Consider the following 11,137-nt stretch of genomic DNA (forward strand, 5'->3'; position numbering starts at 1 on the left):
GTGCATGGGTTTTATTTGCCCCACGCTACTCCCTTTAATCAAGAAATTTCAGCATAATATCGATGGGTCTGCATTCTCTGTGTAGGGTCAGTTGTTTGGAGCTGAGTGACAGGGACCCACTTGAGACCCCACTTAAGCTATAATTTATCACTTTATTTTCTAGTAGATGGAGGTCTGGGCAGCCGCCTGCTGACCCCACAGCTCTAGGACACCCTGAAACCCGGGACACAAAAGGCAGGGGTTGGCCCCGCGGTCCCCCAGATGAGAAAGCCAAGGTCCCAGAAGCGTCCTCACTGCTGCTTCCCCATGTCTTCCAGGTCGTTCTTGCACAGAACAGCCCACCATGGCCTCAGACCACCAGACCCAAGCGGGCAAGCCACAGCCCCTCAACCCCAAGGTGAGTATCACGTGGGAGGAGTGCAGGGGGGCAAGTAGAGCTCCTCTACCAGCCTCAGTTTCCCTTTTGGAAATTGGGGCTGGCATTTGCCTCCCCAGGCTTCCCTCTCTGTGTCCCTGCCCCTGCCTGGGCCTCCATGTCCTCACTTGCACCCTGGGAGCTGATTCTGAAGGCTCCTCCCTGGCCCGTGGCTGGCATGCCAGAATTCCCAGCACCAGCTTCCAGCTTTGGAAACTTAAGTTTCTTTGCCTTACCACCACCACCCCCAACACCCTATTGTTCATGGGGCTCCGCAGGGCTGGGGTTGACCCTCAGTCCCATCTAGGAAAGGCCTTGTGAAGGGGAGATGGAGTTTGAGTCCTGGCTTCACACTGCTGTGTGACCTGGGCCAGCCACTTTACCTCTCTGAGCCTCAGTTCCCTCATTCATTAAATGAAGAGAATCAAATTCACAATATAGGGTGATTGCGGGGAGGCAAAGAACACAGATTCCGCCTACTACCTGGCCTGTGGTATGCTCACCCAGTGCCAGCTGATAATAGTGCCTCTTTGCTTTCTCATCCTCCCTGCCCTCCGAGGGTGGTGGGATCTTATCCCAATGTAGGCTCGTCACACCCCATCTACCGCGAACATCTCCCCACACCTGTCCACCAGGCTGCCCTCTGCTGCCTTCTGCATCTGGGGCCCCGGGCAGGGAGTTCATCCTGGAACTGCCCCTGGTCACCCCATTCTGTCCCTTGAGGGACTTACTTTCTAGAGGAAAGACAGACAATAAACACATCGATAAATAGATGACTTTAAGGAATGTTGCAAAGAAACATAGAGTGAGGGCCCCTGAGCTGGGGTGGATGAGGTGCTCATGGGGGACCTCTCTGAGGAGGTGGCACTGGAGCAGAGACCTGGTCCAGTCAGGGAGCAGCCATGTGAACATTGGGGAGCGAGGGCAGGGGAGAGCATTCCAGCCAGCGGGCACAGGAAGTGCAAAGGCCCAGGGGTTAGCACAAGCCAGAAGAATATGAGGAGCAGCAAAAAGGCCAGTATGATATGGTTTAGAGCAGCTCTGTCCAACAGACGTAAAACTGGAGCCATATATATGTGACTGAACATTTCCTATTAGCCACATTCCAAAGGTAAAAAGAAACAGATGAGTTTTCATACCATATTTTATTAAACCCAATATATCCTAATGTATAATCAATAAAGAAATTATTGGGGAGCTATATTACATTAGTTTATTCACACTCAATCTTCAAAATCTGAAGGGTATTTTATATTGATAACACATCTTAATTCGAACTAGTTGCTGCCCCTGTTCAATAGACACATGTACGCATGACCACTGTACCGGGTGGCACAGGTTTAAAGGGTTTGATAACACGTGTAAAATTTAACATCCATGTGTTGATCAACAATGACACAATGATAATATGGAGCTCCTGGGCTCTCTGGGGCCTTTCAAATGAATGGAAAGGCTGACATTCCTCCCTGCAAGCCCTCGTCTCCCAGGCCAGGGTAACAATAAACTTGTCCCTCACTTCCAAAGTCTTGATTGTTCTTGGCACAACCCTGCAAAATATGCGTGCTCCCCCATTTCACAGATGGGAAAGCCGAGGCTCAGACCAGTCAAGTTGCTCCCCAGGGTTGCACAGCTGGATGTAGCAGAGACGGCATCAGTGCCCGTGTCTCCTGACCGTCAGTTGTCCAGCCAATGACCATAAAGGCTGAACTGAGCCGGTGGAATTTGTCTCTGAGCCCAGACGGGCCTCCCTCCCCTGGCTTTATGGAGCTAATCCCTGGCCTCGGAGAGAGGGACATGTTTACCCAGCCAGTGCTGACCTTGTGGATTGCGCGGCTGCCCTCCGAGGACCCACCACCCTGAGTTCACTTCTTCAACCTGAGGCAGCTCCTGGGAAGCGTGGCTGGAAAACCTCTGCCCTGCCCCCTATTCCCTCCCAACGACCCCCCCCCCCCCAAAAAAAAACCAAAAAAAACCAAATGCTCTCTGAAATCATAAAAGGTGGCAGCTGGCTTCCCCATTAGCACTTGGCCTTGGGCTGCTGAGAGGACCAGGTGGGCAAGGGAAGCGGGGTCCCCTTAAGAAGTATCCTGGGGGGAGGTCAGAGGGAGACTCGCAAAGCCTCTGAGGCTTAAAGAAAGGGCACAGGCAAGTGCAGTTTTCCTGGTGACGTGCAGGTGCGGGGCGTGGAAGGCGGTAGTCCTGGGCCAGCAGGAAACTCCCACAGTGTGAACTCAGGCCAGTGGTACCAGCCTCACCTGGGAGCTCGCTGGACATGCAGACTCTGGGGCTGCATCCCAGACCTGCTAACTGGGAAGCTGCATTTTACCAAGATCCCAGGGGCTTTGTGTACACGTTCGAGTTTTCCAGGTGCTGCTCTAGTGGAAAAGTATCAAATAAGCTTGGACTCCAAGTTCAGGTCTGCCACTTACCTACTCTGGCGCCGTAACTAACGTCATTACGCCTCCCCCACACAGAGCCAGTACTGTGTGCTAACATTATTTTTCTCTGAATGCTTCCAATGGGCCCATGAGGTAGGTTCTGTCTTTATTTCCCATTTTATAGATGGGAAAACCGAGACTCAGGGTCTCATAGCAGGTGACCGGCTGAGCCAGGAAAGTCTGACTTGAGTTTGGTGTGTGACTCCCCAGGGGGGAACCCTTCAGCCTCCTGAGAGGCTCCCTGAGTCCCTTCCACACCCCCACTGTCCTGATCTCCCTCCTCCCCCTCCTGCTGGGGTCTGACTTTCTCCTGCTCTTGCAGATCATCATCTTTGAGCAGGAAAACTTCCAAGGCCATTCCCATGAGCTCAGCGGGCCGTGCCCCAACCTGAAGGAGACCGGCGTAGAGAAGGCAGGCTCCGTCCTGGTGCAGGCTGGACCGTATGTACCGGGGAGGGAGGCCTCATCTGGTCAGGGGTGCCAGGGTGTGATGACCGGGCTGTGAAGCTGGAAGGATCTGTCCTCACTGTGCTCCTAGACTGTGCAATCGGGGACCAGGATTTGGGGCCTGGCAGCTTGTATGGAGAATGTGTGCTTTGAAATCAGAGAGACTGGGTTCGAATCCTGCCTCCACTACTTCTGGGCTGGATTGGCTTCCATCTTTGAGCCTCAGTTTTCTCCTCTGTAGGATGAGGACAGCCATGTCCTACCAAGGATGAAGGGACAGAGCTCAGGTGAAAAGCCTAACCCTGAGGTCAGCCACTTCCTCAAGGCAGGGAGACAGTCACGGTGACTCTCGTGGGCTCCAGGGCCATCCTCTCTCCTAGGAGGTTTAAAGCCTGGTGTTCCAGCTCTGCATCCATCCTGCCCTTCCCAAACCTTGGTGTTCTGGGTCTTAGCAGAGTCACTGGTGCATTTGGGGATCAGCAGCCCTGGGTCCCAGACCCAAGAGAGAAGGGGGGTGATTAGTAGGATGTGACAGCACTGTCATATCATGTGACAGAGCCTGCCTGCAGGGCCTCTCTCTGCAACCCCCTGCCCCCAACGACCACGCCTTTCTCTTTGCTTTTGCGAGCTGGCTGTTAACGCCAGTGTACCATGGGACCTTGTGCATGGGCCTGTAGATCCGTGCCTGTTGCCAGGCTCTTGTTTGGGCATCTTTCTTATTTCCTGAGTGGTTTCCAGGTGAATGGAGTCATCCTAGTGCTGGGTTCTGGATAACCAAGGTGATTCTGCTCTTGGATTTGCTGTGCTTGGGTTCAGGTGGGGCCACTATCCCTTGATGAGCTGAACGAGTGTAAGCTTCTCTCTCTCTCCCCCTCCCTCCCTCCCTCCCTCTCTCCCTCCACTGCAGCTGGGTGGGCTATGAACAAGCCAACTGCAAGGGTGAGCAGTTTGTGTTTGAGAAGGGTGAGTACCCCCGCTGGGACGCATGGACCAGCAGTCGGAGGACGGACTCCCTCAGTTCTCTGAGGCCCATCAAAGTGGTGAGCCCCTGCGCCTGGTCCTTCCACCTGTCTTTGTCACCTTGGAATTGGGGGGCCTAGGGACCAGATAAAAAACTTCACCTCCAGCCATGTGCCCTTTCTGATTGGAAGGGGACTTCCTGGTTCTGTGACCTTGCAAAAGTCATTTCCCCTCCCTGAGCCTCAGTTTTTTCCTCTGTAAAATGGGTATATTCATAGCCTGAGATTCCATAATGCGTAGCCTGCGAGTTGCCACATTGCACAACCCCACGGGGCTCCGTTCACAAGACTTCAAAATGGTCTGGCGGGTGCAGTTCACATTCTAGTCCATGTGAACAGTGCTTCCCAGGGTTGTACTACTCTTGTCAGAGAGCAATTGCTCAGTAAATTAGAGCCACTGTAAATATTAAAAGAAATTCTGGGATGCGTTGTGGTAGAGAGGGGGATTAGCTCTTATTGGTAGCTCAAGACAGTGTGAACTCCTGGGTGGGGCAGAGCCCGGCAGTGCTCAGTCACCTTCCCAAACCTTCCCAGCCCTGTCTAGTTCTCCCCAAAGCTTGATAGGAGATTGGAGAACATTAGACTTAACTTTCTACAGACCTGGGTTCTTATGTTGGTGCTGGCACGCCCAGCTGTGTGACCTTGGGCAAGCCACTTTACCTCTCTGAGCCTCAGTTTCCATATTGGCCAAATGGCACAGAGTGGTTTTAAGGATTAAAAAAGATAACTAAGAAAAATGTTGCAGGAACAGGAGAAGAGCAGAAATGTGGAGATGAAGGGAAGCCGTAAGGCTCTGTGTGCGTGTGTGTCATTTATTTTAAAAGTAGAGTTGAGGCTGTGGGAGGGAAAATGACATTTCAGAATCAAATATTCTCCAAAGTGTATACTCTGGAGTGCCCATTACATGTCAGCAGCCCAGCAGGATCTCAATAAATGGCCACTGTTCAGTGTAGTTGCCATGGACACTCACATGGTGCGGCAGTGGGCCAAGGCCACAGCTGGGGTTGCTGATCCCCGAACCCCACGGCATGAGGATAGGTGGAAAGACTCTCCCCTGCCTCTCCCCCTGCACTGACTGCCCCACCCCCTGTGAACAGGACAGCCAGGAGCACAAGATCATCCTCTACGAGAACCCCAACTTCATGGGGAAAAAGATGGAGATCATAGATGATGACGTGCCCAGCTTCCATGCCCACGGCTACCAGGAGAAGGTGTCCTCTGTGAGGGTACAAAGTGGCACGTGAGTGCAGACCCACACCTGCCCGCCCTGCCCCGGGATCCCAGACCCTGGGGTCCCAAGTCCTGCCCTGCTCTGAAGGCAGGTGATCCTGTAGACCCCCGACCTCAGTCTTCCCACTGGAAGATGGGCGTGGATATCCTTTTAGCCCCCAACGTTCCATCCAGACCTGCCTTTGGGGCAAAGAGACCTTGGTGTTAACCTCAGCCCCAAAGAGCAAGACAGGAAATGGTGGGGAGGCGGGGGAGGCAGAGACACGGGTAGCAGAAGATTGGGAACAAGTTGAGTGGTCTTAACAAAGCTGTGAGAGGCAGGAAGGCCAGCTGTAGCTGGCCTTTTAATGCGTGATTTCCTGAGTTGGGTAAAGGACTTGTCATTTCCTAGCACATTAAACTTCTTTGGCACATAAACCTTGGTCATCAGCATTGGGGAATTTCTCACTGTGAAAAATGTGCACTTAATGGGGGTCCGCAGATGGGCTTCGGGCAGCGGCGTGCTGCGGCCGGCTTGCACCAGCTTGCAAGAACCGACTCCTAACTTCCCAGAATTTCCGCAAGCTGGTGGTTGAATGGTTGGTAGCTTGTAATCATCCATGGGGGGAGCATTTACACCATGGAAATGGCCATATGCTAAAATGAAGACTTTGTTCCCCCACGGGAGGTAGTTTAGCCTCACAGATTAGCTTTCTGGGGTTTGTCCAACTCCTAAAATAGCACGCAGAGTTCTGTGTTCAGTGACCCCTTCACTCACTCACTGACTCAGTGTGCCGGGGCCGCCGGGAGCCAGGTGCTGTGCTTGAGACCTGGCTTCTGCCTTGCGTGGCTAACAGTCTAGTTGGGGACAACTGTCAGTAATTTAAGAATCACACACATCTAGACTCCTTCCCTGAGGAAGGGACTTGTGAACTGAGATCTCAAAGAAGAGTAGGAAGTGCAGGGGTCACCAGGGGAAGAAGGGTGTCCCAGAGAGACAGCAGCCTGGTGAGTGTGGGGAGCTGCAGAGGCCAGAGTGACAAAAGAGCTGACATGTGGGGACTTGAGACTGAGAAGTAGAGCTGAGGTGTCCACGGGGGATGGCCAGGCAGGTCCCCGTGGGCTAGGCCTGTGTGACGTTTTCTGGGGAGAAGACGGACTCTCATCAGATACTGAAAAGAGTGAGCAACCCCCCAAATGGTGACAGTTTCAAATGGTGAAGGGAGAGCAGGGGGGTCCTGGGACCTCCCCAGCCCTGTCTAGTTCTCTCTTTTGGCCTTGCCGCTGCGCCTGGGGCTGGGATGTGAGGCCTGTCTTGTTCTGAGCTTAAGTAAGCTTAAGATTGCCCCTTCCTCTGATCCCAGTATCAGGCCTTCAGTCAGAATTTGTCTCATGAGGTAGTGAGCTGCCCGTTAGGAGGAAGAAAGCAGAGACACGGATTCTGAAGGATGAAGGTTGGGAGGCTCCACCCTTCCTAGTGACTTAAGGATATTCTCTCTCTCTCTCTGACCCCCTCTCCCTCCCTCTTTTCATCTGATTCCCCTCCCCTACCTCTGGCCCTGCAGGTGGGTCGGCTACCAGTACCCTGGCTACCGCGGGCTGCAGTTTCTGTTGGAGAAGGGGGATTACAAGGACAGCAGTGACTTTGGGGCCCCCCATCCCCAGGTGCAGTCTGTGCGCCGCATCCGCGACATGCAGTGGCACCAACGGGGCGCCTTCCACCCCTCCAACTAATAACCCTAATTTCCTGCTTCCCAGGGGCCTGGTCTGCTGCCCAGGATCCCCCCACACCTCTTGGTGAGTGAATAAAGTGTGACTTGCAACTGGCCCGTTACAGTGTCCGTTTTCCTCAGGGGGAAGTGGGGCGCTGTGTGGGTGTGAGAGAGAGACAGACAGACAGAACCAGAAAGTATGGGCAAAGGGTAGGACAAGAGAGCCATCAGGGTCTTAAGGCTCTGCAGCTACTTAGCTGTGTGACCTTGGGCACATAGTCCAACCTTTCTGAGCCTGTTTCTTGCCTGAATTACAAGCCCTTTGCCCCCTGAGTGGCTATAACAGCTGAACACCTGGGCTCCCTCTTACATGGCTGCTCCCAGGGGCATGTGATGGATGCCCCAGCCCTTAAAATGGTACCCACTGCCTGCCATTCCTGCCTGAGTGCATTGTCGCCTTAAGCCCGGGAGTTAACTCTGCATTCCTCACACCACCCCAGAGGCAGGTCACAATGGCATGTTTGTGCTTTGGTGTGTTCACAAGGTCCTGAGACACACGACAACTCTCCTCTCAGGGCAGACAGCTCCCCCTTCTCTCTGGTCTGGTCCTTCCTCTCCTTCCTGCCCTCAAGGAAACATTTTCACTCTAGCCTCCAGATGGCAGTAAAGCGTCATCCTCAAGGCTCCCCATGGGGGAGGGTGTGTGTGTGTGTGTGTGTGTGTGTGTGTGTGTGTGTAAGCGTCATCCTCAAGGCTCCCCATGGGGGAGGGAGGGTGTGTGTGTGTGTGTGTGTGTGTGTGTGTGTGTGTGTGTGTCAGCTCCCCATGGGGGAGGGTGTGTGTGTGTGTGTGTGTGTGTGTGTCAGCTCCCCATGGGGGAGGGTGTGTGTGTGTGTGTGTGTGTGTGTGTGTGTGTCAGAGCTGCTCAGGCCCTGATTGGAGCCAAGCCCCGTCAGTCACAGCGGGCACTCAATACAAGAACACAATGTAAAGCGTCATCCTCAAGGCTCCCCATGGGGGTGGTGTGTGTGTGTCTGTGTGTGTGTGTGTGTGTGTGTGTCAGAGCTGCTCAGGCCCTGATTGGAGCCAAGCCCCGTCAGTCACAGCGGGCACTCAATACAAGAACACAATGTGACAAAGGCTGAGGGGAGGCTGTGAGATTGTGTGTGTGTGGGGAGGGGGGGGTCAGGAAAGGCTCCTGGGGCTTTTAAACTGTGCTTTGTAGGAAGGATAGGAGTTTGCCAGGTGCTCAAGGATGGGAGTGCCTTCCGCCCACTCGTTTACTCATTTGCTCACTCACTCCCATCTTCTTCCTCCTGCTTCTCCCTTCTCTTCCTGGTGGGCCTTCCTCTTCTAGTGCTCTGACTTCTCCTTACTGCCCACCTTTTCTTCACCCCACACCTTCTCCCTTTGCTCTTCCTTCTCTCCTTCTCCTCCCTGTCCTTGCCCTGGCCCGGGGGTGAGCTCAGTCCCAGATGAAGCGCCTCAGCCAGGCCCCAGCCCCTCCCCACTCCCACTCCCTGCGGCCATCATGCTGGGGGGCGGGAAGGCACAGCTGGAGCAGGTGACCTGTTACGGTGTCTCCTTCAGGTGTCCAGACCACTGTCTCCACTTCCAGTCCCATGACAGCATTATTTACAATACAGCAAAGACATAGAAACAACCTAAATGCCCATTGACAGATGAATGGATAATGAAAAAATGTGGTCTATCTATACAACGACACATTAGTCAGCCTTAAGAAAGAAAGAAATCCTGCCATCTGCTACACCGTGGATACACTTGGAAGACATTATGCTAGATTTAGCTCCTCTTTGGAGAATGGAGGCTGGGTTTAAACAGGCCTCGATATTATTAAGCCCCCAGGTCTGACTCATTGCCCTGGGGCGGTGGCTCCCGACCTGTGGTCCCCAGCAGCAGCAGCACCTGGGAGCTTGGAGAAGGCGTGTTCTCCGGCCCCCACCCCAGGCCGACTGAAGGCAAGTCTCCCCCCAAGGAGTAGGGTCCAGGGATCTGTGTTTAGCTGATGGAAAGCCAGGTTTAAGAACCACTGCTTTAGGCTTTGGTATTTTTTGGCATAGTCCATTTTTCTGCATCTTTCTCTCTAAAACAGGCAGATGCTCATGCTCAGAGAACAGTGTGTGATTAATGTGATTAATGCTGTTATTGTATGAAGTTTTTGTTCCTTTTCCATTAAATAAGACAAAAAATGAGTGGATTTGGTAGAAATCTCCTCTCTACATTAATCCAGGAATAAAGAAAAACCAACCACATGGCCCTTGTTGACAATGTCCAGGGTCCCAGTTTCTGCCCAAAATATTGGTCTGAATCTTTATTTTCTTTTAGACTCCAAGTAGGCACTCTATATTAATCATTCTGCCCACTGATTCCATCCATCTTCATATAGCTGATCCCCTCCTCAGACCCTCCCATGAACCCCTCACCTTCTTTGCAGATGTATTGAAATTGTTCACAATCTGCGCCTCCTTCCCAACAAAGTGGAAACCTCATGAGGACAGGGATGGGGCCGGCCTGCATCACCGCCCTGTTCCCAGCGCATTCACACCATCCCTGGCGCAGGTCCCTAGCTGGCTGCATGCGTGAACGACCCTCCTTCTCCAACTACGTCCTCGCTGGCTCCAGTAGCCCCCGTAACTGGAAGGAAACGTCCGCTGGCTGAACCTGCTCGCGCGGTGCAGGCAGGGCCATGGCTTCATCGATGCCTCGGTGCTCCGTGCATGGCCGACCCACAGCTTGTGCTGGTCTCTCCGTGTTCCAAAATCAACTCATTGCTCAGACTCCAGCAGAACTGGTGACCATCCCCATGGGTCCCTTCCAGAGCACAGACTCGGGAATCTGTCATTAGATGCAAATCCTAACTCTTTAGAGCGGTGCGCCTTAACCAGCGGAGCCGCCATTTCTCCTCAGAAAACAGGACACGTGGGGCTTATTCGGCAGCAACGGGCGCAGTGATGGGTTCAGAACACGGCACCTGGCTGCTGCGGAACCAACATACCTTCTCTCCTTTAAACTTTCAATGCTCCCTCCCCTCTCGGGGCCACCAGGGTGTTCCAGCCGGCTCAGTCTAGAGCATGTGAAAAAAAAGTATCTGATAAAACGCCTTCTGTCCAGGGCAGGGCTTCTGCGGGAGTTTGAGCAGCACCCCTGACCTCTGTCCACTAGGTGTCAGTGCCAACCCCGGGTTATGATGATTAGCCCAGTCTCCACAGCCCAGTATCTAACTGGGTGCGAAATCACCCCAGGCTGGGAACCACTGCTCTAAGGCACTGGGGATACTCATACTGGGGGAGGTATATTTTTAAACAGGAGTGTGAGTGGGGGTTACATATGGTGGGACTTAAGGCAAGGTTGCAGGCCGGGAGGGGAGAATTAGAACAAATTATACAAGGCAGGCATTGGTCTCCCCCCACCCCCAGCCCCCGCCGCCACGTTACAGACTCAGATAAACTCAGGGCTGAAGGGGGCCCAGTCTCTCATCTCACAAATGGGGAAACTGAGGTCTAGAGGCAATTAGTGAGACTTGGGTGCCTCAAATACACACACATATAAAAATATGTTTAATATGTACATATATAATATATGTACGGGGTGGGGCACAAGTAGATTTACAGTTGTACTTGAAACAGTTTATTCTCATTTATCATTTATTAATTATTGTATTATTTTCCATACAACCGTAAACCTACTTGTGCCCTACCCTGTATGTTTGACATGTAAATCGCAACTTTACTAAAAATGGATGTGGAGTCACAAGTAGGAAAGGAGTTGTAGAATTTCTCTACGCACCCTTGCATGGGACACACACACACATGCGTGTTCACGTGTCCAACCTTTTTGCTTCCTTTCATTCAAGGAAGAGAAAGTGGAGAAAATTTG

At 52.8% G+C, this 11,137-nt stretch overlaps 1 protein-coding gene across 1 annotated transcript; it reads left to right on the forward strand.

Annotated features, from left to right (window-relative positions):
- Positions 1-327: 327 nt before the first annotated feature.
- On the forward strand, positions 328-7,349 carry CRYBB2 (crystallin beta B2). The gene is made up of 5 exons (XM_090291435.1): positions 328-397; positions 3,176-3,294; positions 4,208-4,340; positions 5,417-5,559; positions 7,094-7,349. Exons 1-5 carry the CDS (start codon positions 344-346, stop codon positions 7,260-7,262), a joined length of 618 nt encoding a protein of 205 aa, XP_090147561.1. The 5' UTR covers positions 328-343; the 3' UTR covers positions 7,263-7,349.
- The last annotated feature ends 3,788 nt before the right edge of the window (positions 7,350-11,137 follow it).

This window comes from Furipterus horrens, unplaced genomic scaffold, assembly GCF_987537825.1.
Source record: "Furipterus horrens unplaced genomic scaffold, mFurHor1.1.pri manual_scaffold_11, whole genome shotgun sequence".
Lineage (NCBI taxonomy): Eukaryota > Metazoa > Chordata > Mammalia > Chiroptera > Furipteridae > Furipterus > Furipterus horrens.

What these genes read in the sequence shown, in the direction of transcription:
- CRYBB2 (XM_090291435.1), top strand. Translation starts at nt 344, where the DNA reads ATGGCCTCAGACCACCAGACCCAAGCGGGCAAGCCACAGCCCCTCAAC. An exon ending in CACAGCCCCTCAACCCCAAG is followed by an intron (nt 398 to 3,175) that starts GTGAGTATCACG and finishes CTGCTCTTGCAG; the next exon opens with ATCATCATCTTTGAGCAGGA. An exon ending in CTCTGAGGCCCATCAAAGTG is followed by an intron (nt 4,341 to 5,416) that starts GTGAGCCCCTGC and finishes CCCTGTGAACAG; the next exon opens with GACAGCCAGGAGCACAAGAT.